General features: G+C 46.7%; 1 protein-coding gene across 4 annotated transcripts in view; it reads left to right on the top strand.

Annotated features, from left to right (window-relative positions):
• The first annotated feature begins 304 nt into the window (after window positions 1–304).
• The window catches only part of LOC146206862 (mitogen-activated protein kinase kinase kinase 13-like), a 135,250-nt gene continuing 113,417 nt past the window's right edge, over window positions 305–22,137 (top strand). For 3 of the 4 annotated variants that reach the window (XR_014704551.1, XM_084591639.1, XM_084591637.1), the window contains exons 1-2: window positions 305–435; window positions 11,303–11,434. Coding sequence is in view for 3 of the 4 variants with exons in the window: in XM_084591639.1 (XP_084447765.1) it covers window positions 11,334–11,434 (101 nt within the window). In the remaining variant the exon portion in view is untranslated. Of the gene's footprint in view, window positions 436–562; window positions 643–11,302; window positions 11,435–22,137 lie in introns of all 4 variants that reach the window. The other variant, XM_084591638.1, reaches the window with a different exon arrangement.

Genomic DNA, 22,137 nt, shown 5'->3' with positions numbered 1-22,137 from the left:
CGCGCAAAACTTCGCTCACGAAAAAAAAAAAAAAAGACGCATACGCGGTTATGCCAACAACTCGGCTGCGAATTCAATATTACGACTAAACTGAAATCAAAGACTAAAGAGCGGCATCGCATGCACAAGGCACCTGACAATGAGCATGCAGATGCATTTCGAAGTGCACGGGCGCGCGCGTCGTCTGCTCCGTCAGCAGTGGCGCACTCCGACCGCAGCGTCACCGCGGCGATCATACAGCGGCAGCCCCCGCCGTGGCCGGCGGACGAGAGACTAGCAATATTTCTAGGGACCCTAGTGCTACTCTTCGTGCACTCTGCAGGCTTCGACAGTTTTGGGCAGCCTTAGCTGCCTTAGCGCCCTCTGGTTCCCCTGGTGGTAAAAACTTAAAACCATTCATCATTCCGAGGTTGTGGTGGCTGGATTGTGTTTGCGGTACGTATTCGGTTCTTTCTCCGTCGGCACTTCAGCGAATTTCATATGTTGTCTGCCGATTTTACGTACAGAAGATTCACGTCTTGTGTGACGATGGCCATTCACTGCATGCAAATTCTGTGGGCAGAGGTTCCGTCGGCGCTTGCCCGAGACCCAATGGGCCAAGAAATGGCGTTTGTTTGGGCCGCTGGCTTCGCTCACTTGACGGTAAGCTGTGTAGTGGTACTACTATCACTGCTGAGCTGTGGAGATGTCGGCCCACGTCCCGATTATGCTGCTTGGTGTTCCCTGTCTCAGAAGCGCAGCGAGGCACAGCGAGACACCCGAGGATGTACGCGCGATATCGACCGCTGTCTGCGACGCCAATGGCGATTTCGCTTTCTTCGAGTTCCTGGCCGTGCATGTGCCAACATACAAGCGGTAGCTGTCTTGCTGCAGTGTGTATCATTTTGTAGTCCAGGAACGAGTAGACCTAGATTGCACCGGCCTCACAGTTATCTGCTTATTTCAAAATTGTTATTTTTCGGCTCTGTTTAATTACATAGATCGCGGTGCTGGTTGCTGTTGTCTCAATGTGCAACATTTTGTTTTCCTGAAACTGTTCGACCCAGATTGGGCTGGCCTCACAGTTGTCTCCTTATTTTGTAAACTTTACTTATTCATCTGTGTTTCACAGCATGTAGTGAGAGGCTTTTACTGTCATTTGTTTATTAGGTAGAACATTCATATGAATAATATAGCAGGCATCCTAGCTAAATGTGCCCAAGGTTTTAAAAATGCGTCCGGTGAAACCAGCTGCTGGCTGTTGGGAGTCACGTGGCCTAGTCTGCAGTATTTTTCTTTTGTTCTCCAATTCTTTACTTATTAGCAAATACTAATTAGTAACTTTTTAATTAATGGCTTCAGGAAAAAAGTGGCAGTAGAGAAGTTGATGATCGTTCTGAAAGCCAGCTGTCTGAATGTTTGCTGCAGGCTATCGGTTACGTTAAGTAGTTTTTGTATCAGCCTTAGACCATACTCTGTGCTGCAAAATAAGCTTCCACACAGCAGCATCCTGAGATGCAACTTTGTTAAATTTATCTTTTTGGTAGGGCTTTCCCAGCTGAGGATTTGCGTGCTTACTGGGGCAGAGGTATGAGCTGGCAATTGGACAACTTCCTTTGAATGCCAATAAATAAATCTATGTAAACTGTACCTTGATGAAAACAACACAGCAGGCTCTTTTTCGAGCTGCTCTACAACTTTTGTAAGTGCACTGGGCCAGGACATACATTATGGTGAGGTTGTCCAAAAATAATAAAAAATAATCAATGTTTTTTAAAGGCTTGGTTACATTTAGCTCGGATTGCTGGTATAGTGTTTGGTGATGAACTGCCAAGGAATTAATTGGTGCAAGTAGGGATTGACAAAATGTAGCAGTAGTAGTTATATGCATCAGAGGATGATTTTTGTTCCGCAGTTAGAAGAGCTTGAGACAAGAAGGGAATATCTGGAGGGAGATCTGTGCCACGGCCGCTCGATGGAAGCGCACTAGGTGCTGTGTCGCGCCGCTGTCAATGGGCAAGCACGTCCTTGGAGAGTTTACAGTTGCGCCCGCTATTTCTGCTGAGGGTGCCACTGTTCAGGGAGACGTCGATGCTGCGGTCGCCGGCTCTGAGTGCGCGGTTTGCTTCCTTTCTGGATGCGTTCGCCTTGTGTCTGCGTGGTCAACGCAAACTTTATTGCATGTGCAAGCACATTAATATCGAGACGGGACACATTTGCTTTTTAAGGTGAAAGCCTTTCTGGGCTCATGGAGCGAAAATTTGTGCGCAAAAGCTGTGCGTCTCATCTATGCGCTGATGCATCAATCGCAAAACGCGGATGTGTGAGGAGGGCGATTAAGAATGAAAATGATTGATGGTGACAGGTAATGAATAAAAGTTATAAAAGGACATCGATAGAGGTAATGGCTAATACTAATGACTAATAATTATGATTAATAATGACTATGACTTGATTTGTAATGACCACAATTGGTTGGAAATAACTAAACCTGCTTAGGAGTGGTAAGGACTACAATGACTAGGCAGGCATGACTCATCGTGACTACGAAACGACCAATATATCAAACGAGTACTTGAAATGACGGCACTGAGGGAAACGATAGGAGAAGAAGGGTAAGCTTTTGCCGTTCGCCTCTTAAGAGACGTCTAAGAGACCCTCCAATTTTTGTGCTGTGCTTGCTTTAGGCAGCAGCGAGGAGTGGAAATTCACCCACTTCCTCTGAAATGAAATCTGCGCTGAAGTTAACAAGTCCAGATGCTGAAACATAATGCCTTACCGGCTGCCGTTGAATTTGCTACCAGGGACAGCAGATTTGGCTTGCTGGCGATTCATAGGTTAACAGCACAAATAACGTGAACTTGACGGGAACACAGGCGAAGAACACAATGCAACAGATCTGGTTGTGTCGTCCTCTTTTCCTGTTCCCGTCACATTGTTTGTACTGTTAACCTATAGTTACCGGGGGGCTGGCCAGTTAACCAGGATTTTTAACGATGTGTTGTGAAGCAGATGAACACGTTGAGGTGGCACCAGAAGCTTTTTTTGACATGTCAGGACACGTCAGGAAAAGGTACGAAGGGATTTTTTTTTATATAAGCATACAACTTGTTCTAAATTTTACCACTGGTCTGAGTTGTCTTGCAAGCAAAGAAGCCTGTGCATACAATATTTGTTTATACTCTTGAGACTGTTTGAGCCGACGCGATAAAGTGAAACGCCCTGCTACAGAGAAAATCCAGCGTCCGCTTTGTCACCGAAAATTCGGAAAAGTACCTCTCTGTCAAGAGGCACTTCTGGTGGTCATATGGCCAGACACCTGTGGCTCAATGAGAACACATGACATGTTCAAGGTGGAGGAGCTGCCAACTCAGAGTAAATATGGTGTAAGGGTGAAATGGAAAATGAAAGTGGGAGATCCCAAGTCAGGCACACTACTCCTATAGGGCACATACGGCTTCGGTAAAGAAGGGCTTTATATATGTGTCGGGTGCTATTTCATCTAATGCGGTGGCTTACGACTGTGTTTTAATTACTAAGCGACAGAGGCGGTAACTAAGGGATGGGGTGAATAAGCGGGTAGCAAACTGCAGGCACGCTAACGAGGATCTGCAATGGGAGTTAAGAACCCTCAGTTTTGTTCATCACTACCAAGTTGTTGCTTTATGCGATATTTGGTAATGGTTTTCAGGCGACATGTCAGTCGTGCCTGTTGCATGAAATCAGAGCCAACTGGACCAGTTATGGGTTAATGAAAAACAAGGACAATGGAGGCTTGGTGTACCCCGCAAAAGAAGAAATCAAGCTTGGTCAGCTTACGTGCACCTTCATTAACCGGATAGTGAAGTCTCAAGAGGTCCGGCGAAAACAGCAAGATATGTAAACTTTTAATTTCCGCATTGCTTTTTCACTGTACACAGTACCTGCAGCTAATCTGTGAAAATAGTGACCATGCCCACGCTGAGTAGGTAGGTATGCAAGATATATTTGAGTAAGTTGCGGCACCCACTGATAGCGAACTGGGCCAGAAATGTCAACAGTAGAGCGACTTTTAAGACTATGGCATAAACGTTTCTCTTTCAATGAAAGTTCTTCGTTTGTGAATGCTCTTCCTTCTTTGTGTGACCATGCAATAAACATACTTAGCTGCTCGCTGAAGCTCAGCTGCAGTTACGCTCAGAAGCGTTTCATAACTTTGCAATACTAAAAGCATTTTTCTAACTTATGACAGTTGATATCCTTGATGTTCCGTAGAAGTTTGCTGAATATTACATTCTTGTGATCGCAGGTAAGAATTAGTTTCACAACTGGAACACTCGATGCGCATTCTTCGATTTGAAATTACAAACCAGCGAAATTATATGGGTTCGCCAGCAGCAAATAAAAATAGGAATAAAAAGCTTTCGGCGCATATACGTAGCACCTTGAGGCAGACTGGCACTATGAAGCGCATTTACTTTGACCGGTTGTGCACAATGCGGGCAGCCATGACTGATAGCGTTCTGGCATGCAAAGTCTAAGATCTCCAACTAAGTGGAAGATCCCAAGTTGCCATCTAGATTTTACCAAATAAACGCTTTCCTATTTCCACCGTAACATTTGTGAGAGAATGAGACTAGAAAGATTGGCTATAAATCACACTTTCTGAGAGGTTGCTCACAGTAGGACCACATTTTTTTATTGGATAGCACTGGCAGCTTAGAACAGGTCAACATCGATTTTGTGTATGCAAGCTGTATGCAGGAATGAGTAAACGGTATGAAAAGGACACGCACGGAATTCGCGACAATGATTTAAAGGTTTATGCATTAGGCTACCGTGGCCGCTGAACAGCTTCGAATTGTTCACAGCCAGGTGACATTTTCATGTGACAAACAACTTGACCCAAATGCAACATCACGGTAATGCGAGCACTCCGATCGAGTGGTCTTGAACTACCGTCACATTAAGTTTTTCGGTGTACACCCTAGTATACATCCTGAGATGCTCAGTACTGACATGCTCACACTAGACATGACAGTATATACAAGTTCGTGTTGCTAAATTGTGTGAAACGGAGCTCTTATATCCTTAAAATAACAGGCTCCTACCACACTAACATCTTACTTAAAGCGCAGCCAGGCGCAGCTTTCCGCGTGCTGCTCTCCCCGAGCGGTGGCGCCGCGGTAATGGCGAAGGGAAGTAGGCGCCTCCCGCCGGTTTCGGGCGACGCAGCAGGCCACACCTAGTGCGCTTCATCGAGCGGCCGTAATAGAAATAAATAAAAGAAATAGCACAGCAAGAAATGCATTTGCAGCTTCCAGTTATGAACACTTTGGTGTGTTTTGAAAAATGTGCACCTTCTCTCAGTACCCACCTATCAAGCTGAAGTCTAAAGAGAGGAAAAATGCGTGCAACAGACAGAGCAGGATAATGAAAGTCGATTGTTTGGCGATCTTGCTCGAAGTAAAAGAAAATGGACTTACGTCTAATATATGTAACTAGCTTGTGGCCATTTAGTGTGTTAAAGTGGCTACCAAGGAGGAGATTTCCTCACTGATGGCATGCTACAAACTGCAGCAGTGTGGGATGTCCCATTTTTTTAATGTTGCTTATGTATGTATTTATGTATATAGGAATAACTTTATTAAGATGCCAGCAAACGACGGTTTAAAGCGTCGTGATGCTGGCCAAGCGTCGACCTATTGTCGGAAAAACAAGCTAGCCCAACTTCATGTCCTTCCACAAATTATGGCCGAGGGTGGTAGATAGAGGTCCATGTGGAAGAGTGAGTTTAAGAGGTTGAGGATGGATTCACAATAAATAGCATGAAAGAGGAGCATTTGTGGAAAGACTTGTTGTGCAGTGTTCTTAACTTGAGTGATGCTATTCTATTATTAAAGCTACTGCTTTTTCTTGTGGTTGCTCTTGGTGGAATTTCCTACATTTTTGCATTAGATTGTATCGTGGAAGTGTTTTTATATCAATGTGCAGGCTAGGTGTTCTCATATTTAGAGAAATTTTCGAGAAACTAATTTTATGGTACATGATGTTGGAACACTATCAAGAAAGCAGTTGGACTGGTGTGCTTTCTTTCAATCCATGACAGTCATTTTGGTATTCTTGGTGCTCTTGTTTTCAGTTCAGGCTGCATTTGACCTCTGTCACCAGAACTGTAGGCAGGAGCTTTCTGATTACAAACTATTTTGTAACTTGGTTTGATCTGTTGGTTTTAATGTCCCGAAGCTGCTCAGGCTATGAGGGACGCTGTAGTGGAGGGCTCCTGAAACTTGGACCTCCTTATTTCGTCATTTGCTTGCATAGTCGATGCGTCTTTTGTAGCTCATAGCGGAGCAAGCTTTTGCTGTCCATGTAGAGTTCAAAGTAATCCAAGCTTATTCTGCTACTACATATACTGTGCAAGAGTTTTGAATTCTTGGGGAAACAATTCAGTATCTGGCAGGGCTGTTTGTAGGCCCTTGGTAACCAGCTTGTGTGTAAAATTTGCTATATTCACACAGGCTGCTTGACACAAATCATGTCAATGCTAAATGTGGGTAATGTGATAAATGAATAAATAAACAGTAGCCAAAACTGTTTGGCGATAAATGAATAAATAAACAGTAGCCAAAACTGTTTGGCTGCTGTTTGTGCGGTTTATTCATAAACTGTATAGTTCACAATAGCCAAAATTTACCCAAAAGGTCTTTGGGGGTATGGGACTCACTTGAGCGAAGAGAACTTCACTTTGCTGACAGTGCTTTAGCCAAAAACCACCATTCTTTTTGCACGTTGCTTTTACAGTAGAAATAGACACATCAGTGCCTGCAGCGCATTTATGACACCATAATAGTGCCACAGATTCCCACTAGAAGGCATCGCAGTCCAGTAGTCTTATTTGCACAGCTCCCGTCAAGGACTCACTTTCATGCGGACTGGCCATTTCTACTTCAGGAGACAATATGACTGGTGTACTAGTAACAGTGTGATGACGCACACACAGAAAGAGACCTACATGATAACCAAGTGCTGGCAGACAGACATTGGTGCACCTGTTTACTATATTTTTACATGCCTAATACTATGCAACTATCGAACAAACCATTCAGCATATTGTGAAAGAAGGCTAGGTTGAGACGGCAAGGTCGTGACGGCAAGGCCAGCGATGCCTTGTCTAGCGTTTTAATCCGGTGACAAAACCCAGGCGCGTGCCGGAGCCGGCGCCGCGGGACAATGATGATGGTATGTACAAATGAAAGAGGAAGATCATGGCATGTACAAATTAAAGAACATCCACGGAAGGCTCACAATATCCTTATTTTTGGCTAATAGGCCTACTTGATGTTCTGTGTATTTTCACAACTGTGGGCTTACAGTTCTGTGCAGACCATTATGGTAGGAAAAATTGAATTTGAAGAATTGTTCAGCCTCTCATATCAGTCAGCTGCCTCATAATACTTTGAGCAATTTTCAATTCTCATGCAAGTTTTTTATATACCGAAAAGATTGAGGAATGGATACAGAACTCACTTGAGCCCTTTTTACGAAATCATTGGTACCAATATTTAACCCTTTTTTTTACAAAACCATTGGTCAGAATGGCTTAAAAGGGTTGAATTTATAGAGCCACTGAATCCAATTGTACCATTTTTATGCATGTGAGATATGCATGCAGCATATGACATGTAAAGGGTTAAATATTCGTACGTTGAGCCATTGCGTTCCGGGTGACAAATTTATGAATATATAGAGATAGAGTGCATACATGAAGTTATCATGAAAAAAAAAAAAAAAGTCCAGTAAAGGCCTGAGGCGAGTGCGGTGCTTTTGCATTATGGAGTACGGCAGTGTTGAAGTTTGGTACATAACAGTGGCTTCTCAAAAATTGTACTAGCAGTAAGGGGTTTATGCTACAGTGAAGTATTTGTCTCGCTAGACAGCCTGTTTGCTGGTTGCATTGCTTCACTCGCTAACACGTCCATGCTTGGCTCTTCTTTGTGGAGGAATAACTCCTTGGTTGACGACGGCTCTCTTACTTCCTCACGCTTCTCAGCAAAAAATTTTAACTGTCTTCTGCCTTGTAGTAAGGATGGCCTTCATATTTAGGAAACAGTTCAATTGGCTGACGAAGGATTCTTTCAAGTTTGGCAAAGTGCAGTAAAGGCTTTTTGCCCACCTGTGATAGCATGTGACTTTGGGAAACATTTATGGAAATGTAGTTCGACTATAGACACCAAATTTTGGAGGCATTTTTCTTGTTAATGATGCGTAAGTCACACCTGTATATCGATCCGCACGCAGTTTTCACCTATGACCGCGAAATAATTTAATTTTCAATTTTCTTTTCTCACCAGTTTCGGTTTCAACATCCGAGAGATGGCTGTGATGTGACAATCATGTCGATGTGCGGCGATATAATCGCTCATTCTTCACTTGTAGTGATCCCTGTTCTTGAGGCAGGCTGGCTTTATCATTATAGTGAATTCAAATCACACAGCAATGATAATATCGCTGTATTTTCATCTCTCGCTTGACCTAGACTTAACTGTGACGTCACAGCCATCATTCGGCTGTTGAAACCGGAACAGGTGTCAAAAGAAATTCGATTAAACATTATTCAGCATTGTAGGTGAATGTGACATGGTGATCTGTGTACAGTTATGTCCTAGGCATCATTAGAAATGATAAAACACCAACCCAAAAATTAAGTGTCTATAGTCCTTTAAATGTTTTGTTTGTGTTGTCCATGATAGGAAAGGTATCAAGACGGACTTCAGTTTCTGCAGTTGTGCTGAATGAGAAATTCAGCGTAGAAGCTTTCTCAGAACTTCCTGCTGCACAGTATGAGTTGGATAAGTGACCTCAATTTAAAAATCCCATGCCTCATTGACAGACGAAGCCTCAACTGCCATAAAATCTTTTGAGTAGACGTGTGCAGCAGTGTATCCTGCTGTAAGGCTGGAGAGCATCTCTCAATTAAGGAAACACCATTGAAACTCTCTTCAGATCCCCGGTCTTGTGCTCTTGAAGGAAATGGCTAGTAAAAAATTGGCCATGATTACGTTACTTTCTAATGCGAAATTTGAGCACAGCTTATCAGCTGTTTCACCTTTTCGATAGATAGAGGCAAAGATTTCGAGCAAGACACGTGTGTACAATTACAGACAACTTTTTTTTTAATTTTTCACACGTATTCCATCGAGAAACACTCCACTAACAGTTCTTGGCTGTCATGAAAGAAGCTTTGTGGTCGGAGAAATGAAGAGAGCAATTGAGTTATCGTAAGTTTGCGGGAAGCAACGCGTGGGCCCATAGGAACGTTGCGCGACGAACAGATAGCAGCTACTGACTGATGCCGCTGACGCTGCTAGCGAGTGAAGCGACAGAGAACGGGATGCACCGTGATCCGCTGAGAGCACGGCCGGCGTTTCGGCAACCGGAGAGCACCCTCGCTGCACGCAGGAAGAGAGGGGACCCCTCCTCCTCTTTCTGCATGGTGGTGACTGTGTTCTACGCAGCCACTCTGTCTTGACTCGCTAGCGGCGGCAGCGGCATCAGTCATTCGCTGCGAGCGCTGCCTCCGGCGCCCCCCCCCCCACCTTCCTTTCGTCATGTTCTCCGGTTGCTGCCCCCATCGTTCGCCGCTGAGTGTACCCCCCTCCTCTCTTCCTGCGCGGCTCCGGTTGCCGTAGCGCCGGCTTGAACTGGAAGGCTGAAAGTGGGGCGGAGCTGGTAACGAGGCCGACTACGCCGACGCGAAACCCAGGAACGGGCGTCAAAGAGCTGCGTTCTAAAAAATAGTGGGGTGCAAGCATCACTTAGCGTTAATATACCACTGTGTAAGTCACTTCGTGAAAATCGTCGGTCCACATGTTCGTAGTGACCACAGCAGAATCGAAAACTGGCCGAGGTAGTGAATGGCAGCATTATGTACAGCGTGAAAAAGGAAGACAGAGTAAGAAACACACACAGACAAACAAAGCGCTTACTATCAACTGAAATCTTTCTTAGGAAGGACTCGTGCTTTTAAATGCTTCAAACGCAGCCTCATGCAGGCGCATAAGGTATGGTAAATACACACACACAACAAACAAACAAAAAGCCAAACTACACATGTGCATAATCTCATTGCACTGGGACAGCACCGTGAAGATAATCTTGAGTTCTTCCGACACACGAGGTAAGCGATGTGGTGATAGATAAGCCTCTGCTATTTCCTGGCACATTTGATTCCTTTGCTTGAAGACACGCTTCAGATCTAGCGCACACATGGTGTCATTTTCTTTGCAGCAGTTGACAAGATTTGATGAAGCAGCCAAGGTCCCCAGTGACCTCTTGGGCAGATGTCGATTCCATTCTGCTCGTAATAAACTTTCCCATATGAACTTTATGCACAACCCTCATATTGCATGGCACATATGCCTGTGGTCTTGGATAAATAAGTTTTTCGTAGGAATTTTCAACCAGAAGGCTTCAGAAGCTGTAGAAAAGGATGAACAAGGCCCAAAAGGCAATCATTCACTTCATTGAGTGAATGCAATCTGAAGGGGTTATACCAAGAGTGAAGGGGACCGAGGCCTGTTTTTCACTGCTAAGCCACACAAGCCAGGTATTTCATTCCATGCTATCGGTCAATGTGGCACCATGAGGTGTCTGATTTTTTGCTAAAGCAACTGAAGTCGGTCTCCAGCAGCTCTATTTGCTGACTGCTTGAAGCTCATGACGTATACGAGAGGAACAAAATTCTCAAAGGGAGGGACAAGGTGTGATCTTGTAAGCTGTGGATACTGTACTGCTGCTGCGAGAAGTTTTGACTGACGAATTTGAGTACCATTGTCAAAACTGATAAGCCAGCAAAGACATAACACAGCGCTGACTCCTGCCAATACTAATGTGGTGTCAACATCCCTGTTTCTGCTGTTCACGGCAAACAAGGATGCTGTCTTAGCCAACGAGCAGCTACAGTGGAACGCAATAACTGAACCTAGGAAAAGGAAATAAGCGAGATGAAAGCTCCCCCCCCCCCCCCCTTCCCCCCTCACTGTGATTATACTTTTCACAGGGAAAGACTGGTATCGAAAGTGTTGCTGGATGGTAGGCTGTTATTGCTTAGCATGCTCTGGAGGTACCTGTGTGCTTCACGCCATCAGCATACATTACTAAGAGTGCATAGAGTTGCATTACTGAGATGCCCGATTCTGAAAACACTGTTTCTTGGTATGTGCACAGACATACCATTTCCGTGAATAGACTAGAAAAAACCACAGTGGCAAAAACAATAGCATGAGCATCTCAGTTTTCCGGTTTGGGATGCAGTGTGGGGACGGGTGATGGGGGTGTGCAGGTGGCCATGTCTGGAGTGAGGGGCTGAGAGCATGTCCAGTGGCGTGGTTGCAGGTGCGGAGGCCAGCACGGAGCTGCGGAGCCTGCCTCCAGCCCTCACTGCCAGCATCGACCGAGAGGATCTGGGTGCCAGGTGCGTGCATCTCATGTTAGATGATCTTAGTATGTCTAAACACACTATAGACAAGCATCAGCCTGTGACTTCAGTGGAGATGCGGCGGCGCTGGTGACAGCAGTGACTTTCGGGGTGTAGGCAAAAGACCGAGCCGTCTGCATTGGATGCGCGGCACTTGCTGTGTTTTCGAGCATAATCCCTGGTATTCCTACAAGTTTTTGTGCAGTTAGTTGCGCCATGAAGCACTAAAAAGAAAATGGCGCTTGTTTTCACATGTTTCTTGCGGTCGGATAAAGACGAGAGCTAAGGGCAGTGGTGTTGAGCGCGACAAGTGGACCCTTCGGCGACGGATTGCATTCGCGGCTAACGTGTATTGCACTTCTGCATTGAAGCTTGGTCAGTTAGTTTGCAACTCTTAATTTTCATGTGTGCTTTTCGGCTGCGTGATGAAGAGCGCAATAGAAACGGCTGCACCTTGTGCACGTTTTGTTGTATATACCATCAAGTCATAAGAATTTTTGACGTGATATTCCGTGTGTGTATGATCTTAATCGAAGGCAGGATCGAAAGCAGCGCTGTGACATCCCATTCACCTTCAGTACTGCCCATCTATATGCTCGTACATAAAAGGACACAAAAGCTGCTGCGAAGGTAACTGCAGTTATCTTGAGCGTGGTCACTCCAGTGCTATATTGCGGAAACAGATCCGGTCTTGTGGAGTAGTTTTTCTTTGTTTTCACTTTCGCGAGTTTCAACGAGTGACTCTTCATAACCGGTCCTAGAAAGCGAGTGACCATTGTTAGGATCTCGGCTAACTCACGCAGCGCTGCGCTTCAAAAGAAAATTTAATAATCTCAGAAATAACGCGCATTATTTCTCAGATTATTAAAATTTTTTTGAAGGCCGATAGGAACCTTACGAACGAATTAAATATCCATGTACAGTCTAGCTCTGATCAAGCAGGATATTTAAGTATGGTATATATGGTATGTGGAGTTTAATGTCCCAAAGTGGATTCAGCTATGAGGAGTGCAAAATAAACAATATAAGATGACGCACATTTGAATAAGAAGGTTTCAATGTATTAAAAAAAAGATCAACAGATCACCTAAATTTCGCTGCAAGCGATCGTGGAGAACATTGCATTTGCGCTAGTGCACCTCTCCTATAGAGCGAAGAGAACAAAATAAGAGCATTCTTAAAAGTTTTCATGTATATAACCTTTGAATGACCATGACGCGTCTATACGATGAAACACGTGACGATTTTTTTTTTATCGACCAGGATAAAACAATTTAGCAGCTGCACTATAGGCAAATGTTAAAAAGAACTATACGATGAAATTCACTTAAGTTGCAGGTACAGTGAGCTAGAAATATGATTTCTAGTCCTCTATAGTTCCCGGTAATAATTTTATAATCGAGTGAAGGTGCTTGGAGTAGCAAAAGAGTCGTCATATGAAAAACACACACTTCCACTCCTTCATATCGTTGACCTTTCATGCACTAGCTATAGGCCCGAAAGTTGAAGTTTTTCTTTTACATTGCGTTTTCTCATTTTCAGTTAACTTAATCAGTCACTACAGCCGCCCACCTTAGCCGCGCGCTGTTGAGGTCACGGCAAAGGAAGCCAATGCAGCTCTTAGCTAGGTAATTCCAGCAGTAATGGCTCTAGAAGTGCTAAACTACTCTCCAGGCATAACCCAAATCATTTCTCCACACAAGTGAAGCTTAAGCTTCAGAATATTCGCACGCGCAAACTGATTTCGAAGGCAGCATCGCTTGGCGCTGTATAGGCATGCTGAGTTTTTGCCTACATACTATGTCGCTACCGATCGCAGCACCACCTTTGTTAACAAACATGACAAACATATACCGCGCAACTGAAAAAACTGCTGCCTTGTGATCGTGTATTTCATCTGTTCTGGTGCTTAGAATTTTGCTTGACCAGTTTAGATTGTGCAGGGATGCGACAGCTGCACTGCTCCATTTGCTCTATTCTGCTCCAAACTGGTTTCCTTGCTCCATCCTGCTCCAAAACGCAACATTGCTCCAAAACTGCTGCAAATGCCATTTACCTCTGCATTTTGCCATTAAATTTTGCTGAGTTTTTATCGTATAGTGGTCCATTAATGGTACTGCCTACAAAAAAATATGACCCAATCTGATCTTCGCAAGTAAATTTAAAACGAGACACAAGCATTGGAGGGAATTGTGAAAAAAAATCTGTGCACATGACATATCACTTTCTCTCAGCCTTTGAAATCATTGGTGGTGAAGGAAATTAGAGCAGTGGTGGGGCATGTACCGCAAAGAACTACGAGCTATTGGGAACTTGTCCTGCTACAAAGAACTACACAAGGTGTTTCTAATGGTTTTGCTGTGAAAATAAGCAGCCAAGTAGGTACTTAATCATAGATCCTCTTTGTCAATAACAAGGTCGTCAAGCCAACAAAGGCATACTTCATGTGTTATGGAGGGACATCACAAAGGTACCTGTCACTAGAAATGTTCTCAATAGTGTTGGTCACCCATGAGGGCCTATCCCGAACTTGTTGAAATTAAAGAAGCTCTAGTGTAGCTCAAAAGGTAATGTGAGGAACCAGGAGACAGTGAAGTAAAGGATGTGAAGGAGGAAAAAAGGCTATCCCTTCAGTGCTGCCTACCCTCCTTGAAGGCAGTATACTGTCCAGGGCCCAGAAATTTATCAGCACAAGCTTAGGACGACAAAAAAAAAAAGGATATACAGAAGGTAGCAAAAGTATGCTGCTCATTGATCTCAACTTTAAATTGGTTGAGCGACTCAAAGTGGTAGGTTCCCCCTTTGACTCTGTCAGATTTCCTGTTATGAAATGTGGAAGCAAGCATTCAGTTCGCTGCTAGTCTGTTCCAAATTGTTGCTCATGTCAGCTGGGATTATGTTAAACATCTACTATATATATTTTGGCTGTTTGTCCAGTCTTGTTAGAGATGCATAAGTAGTCAGCAGAGCATTGAGCTAAAAGGACTCAAAATGGATTTTTTGTATGTCAGGAATAGAAAATTGCACTTATTGAAAGCGTTTGATTCTAAAACTGCTCCAAAACTCTTGTTTTACTGCTCCAAAGCTGCTCCAAAACGGCATTATTACTGCTCCCTGAGCTGCTCCAGCCTGCTTCCACCCCTGCATTTCAAACAGCAGATCAAAACTGCTGTGCTGGGCATGAATTCCCATTTAGAGGGAGCCAGAGGACATAAGTTAGTCCCAAGTTTGTCTGGAGCCCATTACACCTTCATACCTCTTAGAGACACTAAACCCCGCAATTTGCAGTGGTTAAGGCACTCTCAACAACTGATCGGGGCACTTCGATGGAGTCGGAGGTGTTATGATCGACTAACCTCATAATGTGATAGGTCTTCATAGCAGGGAAGTATTCTTGAGGGTTAGATTTGCCGTCTTATGGGTCCAAAATATGCTCTGGTCATATCACAGAAACTGCCACAAAACTCTCACAAGCCTGGCGCTTAGCCCTTGCTTCATTGGTCGATGCGTTAGGTTGCGATTGGTTAGAATCAACCAGTAGGAGTGGGGCTGATTGATCGGTTTATGACAGGTTTGCGAGTTTTTCTTAAGTGATCATTGCATAATGCGGCCCTTGAAGTGTCCTGTGGGCCACGAATTGTAGACGAGGCAAATCATACTCGTAGACACATCCAAAGTGCGGCAAGCCTGTAGTGCAAATGGAATCCCAGCAAATGTTTTCTGTGCAATCAATGTTTATATTTATTATGACAAATTGTGTCCATGCTTCTCATTTAATCTTTGCTGCATCTACCAATGAGTAGGTGCTACACTCTTTTTCTTTCTCAGTAGTGCTGAATTGCGCTTTTACACCTCATTCCGATGCACGCAATGGCGCTCGTGTGCTGTGCAATGCGAGTTAAAGATACCTAGGTGGCTGAAATTATTCCGGAGCCCTCCACTGCGGCACCTCTTTCTTTCACTCCCACCTTCCTCTCTTTCCTTAGGTTTCTACCTAGAAGTGTGACAGATACTTCACCTTTCCTCTCCTATAAACTAATTTACATTTATATTCTTGCCTTCCTGTGGAGCCTGTCGATGTGATGGCTCCACTAGGGAAGGTGCAGAGGTATTTTTGGCAGTAAAATATTAGAGCTGTGCAAAACGTAAAATTTTGTGGGTGAAGTGAATTCAAACATTAAAAGCTGAGTGTAGATCGAATAGGATATTTTTTTGCATACTGCAAATACTACTATGGCCAGAAAAAAAAAATTAAAGGAGTGTGAACATTACTGGTTGCGAATTGAATACAGATATGAAAAAGATGTTAATTTTGAAAATTAGTACAGATAGGTGAGAATGAAGAGAGTGTATTCTGCAGTTATGAAAAAAAAAGATATTGTCACGTAGTGGTGACGAGGTCGACGACACAATTGAAGGGTCGATGATTGCACTAAAGAAACTGTTTATTTGGGCTGACTTGCGCCCGCAAAAAGAACTAAGCAACTCGGCGGCGGCGATAGCAACGAACGCACTCGTCGGTCGTCGAACAAAGAATGCCCGTCACACTCGGCAACGCTCAATTTAAAGGCTGCACAGAACAATCTAGATAACGTCGCAAACAGCTACCAGCACGGGCTGGAACATTGTGGAAAGACACCCGAGTGGCCGGAACCTTCGAGACAGATCTCGGTGAGTCTTGCGCTACAACAAAACTGATAAAGGTGTGACTCGCGACATCGAGCAGTAACAAACAAAGATTACGGAACTCAGATAAGCCTGTATGCCGGCGGCTGTTAAAAAACAACAAATACTGTTTTGAAGGTTTCGCGGCATTACTCCCCCCTTAAAAAAAACATCGCCTCGATGTTTCAAAACAAAGAAACTTAAACATAAACACTGCAAAGTTTAAACACCACAGATTCTTTAACGCGCGTAATATGGCTTCAGTCGTACAACATGTACAATTTCTGGGCGTGCGCGTCGCCGTTGTGATGCTGACGTTCCGTCGGGAATGACTTCATAGTCCAGTGGTCCGACGCGGTGAAGGATTTTGTATGGCCCAAAGTATCGACGCAACAACTTTTCACTTAATCCGCGACGGCGAATTGGTGTCCAAACCCACACTTGGTCTCCTGGATTGTACTCTGCGTGGCGTCGTCGTAAATTGTATCGTCGGCTGTCGGTGCGCTGTTGGTCTTTAATACGCAGCCGTGCGAGTCGTCGGGCTTCCTCTGCACGCTGCAGGTAGGCGGCGACGTCAAGGTTGTCTTCGCTGGTTACGTGCGGCAGCATTGTGTCGAGCGTCGTCGTGGGCTCCCTGCCGTACACAAGCTTAAACGGGGTCGCTCTGGTCGTCTCCTGGACTGCCGTGTTATACGCGAAGATCACGTACGGCAAGATGGCGTCCCAGGTCTTGTGTTCAGCGTCGACGTACATAGCGATCATGTCCGCGATCGTTTTGTTCAGGCGCTCCGTAAGGCCATTGGTCTGGGGATGGTACGCAGTTGTTCGTTGATGGCTTGTGTGACTGTATTCCAGGATGGCTTGCGTCAACTCTGCCGTAAACGCCGTTCCCCTATCCGTGATGAGCACTTCCGGGGCGCCGTGTCGCAAGAGAATTTGTTCGACAAAAAATTTGGCGACTTCTGCCGCGGTACCATTTGGTAGTGCTCTTGCTTCGGCGTAACGGGTAAGGTAGTCAGTGGCCACGATGATCCACTTGTTACCCATAGACGAAGATGGAAAGGGGCCGAGGAGATCCATCCCAATTTGTTGAAAGGGCAGGATTGGGGGCGGAATCGGGTTTAGTAGTCCTGCTGGTCTGTTCGGCGGCGTCTTGCGTCGTTGGCACTCACGACACATCTTCACGTAGTGGGCAACTTCGGCAGGCAGTCGCGGCCAGTAATACTTCTCCTGGATTCGACGCAACGTGCGCGCAAATCCGAGGTGGCCTGCTGTGGGCTCATCGTGCAACGCCTGCAGAATTTCTTTCCGAAGGGTTTTAGGCACTACGAGAAGCTGCGCGGTCTTGTTGGGTGCGAAGTTCTTCTTCACGAGGAGGCCATTGCTTAACGTGAAGGATGACAAATGTCGCCTGAACACACCAGGAGGGGAAGCGGTCTTTCCTTCCAAGTAATCGGCTAGCGCTTTCAGCTCAGGGTCTGATCGCTGTTGTTCTGCGAAACTCATCCGTCCTTGCTAATACCGTCCTTGCTAACGATGTGACCTAGGAACCGGAGTTCTTCGTAGGCGAAGTGACACTTCTCTGCTTTTAGTGTTAGTCCCGATGACTTGATGGCTTCCAGCACTGTCTGTAGTCGTTTTAGGTGGTCTTCAAAGTTTGACGAGAAGACAACAACGTCGTCCAAATATACCAAACAAATTTGCCACTTCAAGCCTGCCAGGACTGTGTCCATTACTCGTTGAAACGTGGCTGGTGCGGAGCAGAGGCCAAATGGCATCACCTTGAACTCATAAAGGCCGTCCGGTGTGATGAATGCGGTCTTCTCGCGATCTCTTTCGTCGACCTCAATTTGCCAATATCCGCTCTTCAGGTCCATCGATGAGAAGTACCTTGCATTGCAGAGCCGGTCGAGAGTGTCGTCGATGCGGGGAAGCGGGTAGACATCCTTCTTCGTTATGCTATTCAAGCGGCGGTAATCAACGCAGAAGCGAAGTGTGCTGTCTTTTTTCTTGACCAAAACGACTGGTGCCGCCCAGGGGCTGTTCGAGGGCTGGATTACGTCATCACGCAGCATTTCCTCAACTTGATCGCGAATGGCCTGGCGTTCTCGCGGCGATACACGATAAGGGCTTTGGCGCAGAGGTCGGGCGTGTTCGTCCGTTATAATGCGGTGCTTGGCCAGTGGTGCTTGTCGTACCTTCGATGATGACGAGAAGCACTCCCCGTAGCTTCGAAGAAGACTGAGAATCTGGTCTTTCCTGCTGTGGGTCAATGCCGGGTTGATGTCAAATTTGGGCTGACGGAATTTGTCCGGTGCGTCTTCCAGCGTTTGGTCGTGGAGGGTGAATACATCTTTGAGGTTGGCTAATTCGTCGAGAAAAGCGATCGTCGTGCCCTTGTTGAGATGCCGGTATTCTTCGGTGAAGTTTGTTACCAGCACCTGAGCTTGACCTCTCCGGAATTTCGCGATGCCTCTTGCGATGCCGACACCTCGTTCCAAGAGCAATTGGATATTTCCTTCGACGATGCCTTCAGCGGTTTCGATGTTTGCGCTACCTACGCAGACTGCGATGCTTGATCGGGGCGGGACGGTCAATTCTTCGTCGAGGACGTTTAGAGCGATGTGTTGCATCGACGTCGTCGTAGCAGAAATGGCTTTGTCTGCAGAAAGCTTGATGAGCTTGGATTGCAGGTCGATGATAGCCCTATGTTCATTTAGGAAGTCCATGCCTAAAATCACGTCGCGGGAGCACTGCTGCAAGACCACAAAGCTGGTGGGGTAAGTACGCCCATTTACGGTTATTCTTGCAGTGCATCGTCCCGATGGAGTAATCAGGTTGCCACCTGCTGTGCGAATCAGCGGGCCATCCCAAGCGGTGGTAACTTTTCTTAGCTGAGAGGCTAACGGTCCACTAATGACTGAATAGTCAGCTCCGGTGTCTACTAGGGCAGTGACTCTGCGACCGTCGACATCAACTTCAAGGTCACTTGTTCGCGTCCTCGCATTGCACGTGGGCCTTAGTGTCCGATCTCGGCTCCGTCGTTTCTTCAGGTCATGGCCGGGGCATACCATTGTTACTTCGCTGGGCGGCGGTGTCTGCTTGCAGTATGGTCGTGGTGTCGTCGATAACGTCGTGTGGAGCGGCGGTGGAATGGCTGCGTCGTCGTTAGTGGTCGTCGGCGGCGGAGGATGTTCGTCTTTTCGCCGTTGAGCAACCTCACCTCCGAAGGTTGCTCTGTTCAGTTTCCCCTGCGCGGGCTTGGGGACCTTCCGCGCATACTCTCATCATAGGTACGGCCTGGCGACGCAAAGCGGGCCCTGTACGGCGATGGAGATCTGAACCGACGGCTTGGTGGCGCAATTTCACCGCTACGCAGGTAGTTGTCAATTTCTTGTGGTCGTTCACCTGGGCGTGGTCGTGGAGCGTCGACTGCAAATCCGCGGAGACCGATTCGTCGGTACGGGCAGTGGCGCAGAATGTGGCCGGCCTCACCGCAGTGGAAGCATAATGGCCGGTTGTTTGCAGTCCTCCAGGCGTCGCACTTCCTGGGGTTTGGGGGTCGTTGGTAGGCTTGGCGGGCGGGGGCCAAGGGGCGGTTTTCAAGAACAGGACGGTAGCGGCGAGGGCTGGGAAAGTCATCACGTCGGGGCGGAGGGCGACGTAATGCACCAGCGTAGTTCATCGCTGTTGCTTCTTGTGCTGGAACAGTCGCAGCCGTCGCTTCAGGAACGCCCAGCGCCTGCTGAACTTCTTCACGGACGACGTCCGCGAGCGTCGCCACCTGGGGTTGTTGCGATGATGGCAACATTCGGCGGAGCTCCTCTCGCACGATCTCCCGGATTAGGTCCCGAAGGTTCTCTCCGCTTGCAGATGTGCTGGGGTAGTGGCATGAGTAGTTTGGTTGAAGTGGTCGCTCGTAGTGGCGCATCCGGGTATCCAACGTCTTCTCGATGGTCGATGCTTCATTCTCAAATTCTTCCACAGTTTTCGGCGGGTTCCGGACAAGCCCCGCAAAAAGCGACTCTTTAACGCCTCGCATTAAGAATTTCACTCTGTCATCTTCGGTCATGTTAGGGTCGGCGCGGCGAAACAGGCGTTTCATCTCCTCTACGTAGGCCAGGACGGGCTCGTTTGGTAGTTGAATTCTTGATTGGAGGAGGGCCTGAGCTCTTTCTTTTCTGACAGAACTTGTAAAGGCCATCAAGAACTGTGCTTTGAATATCTCCCAATCCTTGAAAGAAGTCTCGTGATTTTCAAACCAAACTCGGGCATGTCCTTGAAGAACAAAGTAGACCTGCCTGAGTTTCGCAGCGTCGTTCCAACCGTTGAATTCTGCCACACGGTCGAAAATGTCCATCCAGTCACCCGCATCTTCATCCGATCGTCCATGGGAAGCAGGGAGGCTCACGGGGTTGGACGAAAACAACCGGTGCTGTAGGCTGGGCCATTGTCAGCGTCGACGCCTTCCGAGATCGAATGGGGTCAAGCAGCAAACCGTGTTCGGGTTGTAGGCCTTGAAGTCGGCGGCTGGCTCGGTGACCTGTAGGCTGGTCTTCCAGGGCGACAGGAACACGGCTTGGGTCTTCGCTTGAAGGATCAAAGGCAGCACCTCCACCAGATGTCACGTAGTGGTGACGAGGTCGACGACACAATTGAAGGGTCGATGATTGCACTAAAGAAACTGTTTATTTGGGCTGACTTGCGCCCGCAAAAAGAACTAAGCAACTCGGCGGCGGCGATAGCAACGAACGCACTCGTCGGTCGTCGAACAAAGAATGCCCGTCACACTCGGCAACGCTCAATTTAAAGGCTGCACAGAACAATCTAGATAACGTCGCAAACAGCTACCAGCACGGGCTGGAACATTGTGGAAAGACACCCGAGTGGCCGTAACCTTCGAGACAGATCTCGGTGCGTCTTGCGCTACAACAAAACTGATAAAGGTGTGACTCGCGACATCGAGCAGTAACAAACAAAGATTACGGAACTCAGATAAGCCTGTATGCCGGCGGCTGTTAAAAAACAACAAATACTGTTTTGAAGGTTTCGCGGCAATATTGCCATGGGGACTCATTGATTAGGAGGCTCGACTGCTGAACCGTAGGGCACGGCACGGGTTCAATCCTGGCCGCAGCGGCCACTTTTCAGTGGAAGCAAAAAGCTGGACAGCCATGTACCGAGCATTATCGGTGCAAGTTCAAGATCCATAGTGTTAGAAATTATCCGGAGCCCTTCACTACGGTGTCCCTCATAGCCAGAGGTAATTTAAACCCCATCAGCATAGTTTGTTGTACCTGTAAGGCCTACATACTAGATATTGTAGCGCTCGAAGAAGAAGAAGCGCGATCGCTTGGGAAAAGATGACGCTGCTGCCGTGACTCACGCGCGGGCTGGTTCCGCTGCTGTAGTGCTGCGCTGTGCCGTGGTCCTATTGACCCGAGGTCTCTGCTGCCGTCGTGTCCCTGTGTGTCAGGACGTGACATTGGTGGAGCTGCTGGGTAAGGATCTTCATGCAGTGCACCCCAACATGAAATTCGAGCCCGGTATTAAGTCCTGGCCGCCGGATTTTCTTGGAGTCTGCATCTGCACCTGAGATCCGTGCTAACCGACGTCAGCAAGGCAAAGCGCTGGAATTTGGACTCCTCGCCGAGCGGAACATGTCTCGGGCTAACGTTACTGCGACTTCGACTTCGACACGGATAGTCTACATGCTTGTAACACCAAGGACTGTCTCCCCTTTCCGTGGCGATGGCCTGGATGACATTGAAGACTGGGTAAACCATTATAAACGGGTTGCTCGCCACAACGGGTGGACACCGGATCAATGCCTGCAGAACATTTACTTCTAGCAGGAGGTACCGGTGAAGTACTGGTTCGAGAACCACGAAGCTTCGTTGACATCTTGGGCGACGTGCAAGAGCGAACTGTTACATTCGCGAACCAATACCGACGACAGCATGCAAAAGAGCTACTGCAAACTCGTATTCAGGGCCCAGCGGAGAGCGTGAGAAGTTTCGTCGAGGACGTTCTGC

Source organism: Amblyomma maculatum, chromosome 1, assembly GCF_055883805.1.
Source record: "Amblyomma maculatum isolate TAMU_Amacu chromosome 1, ASM5588380v1, whole genome shotgun sequence".
NCBI lineage: Eukaryota > Metazoa > Arthropoda > Arachnida > Ixodida > Ixodidae > Amblyomma > Amblyomma maculatum.
Note: the sequence above shows the minus strand (reverse complement) of the source record. Positions and strands in the feature narration are given on the sequence as shown.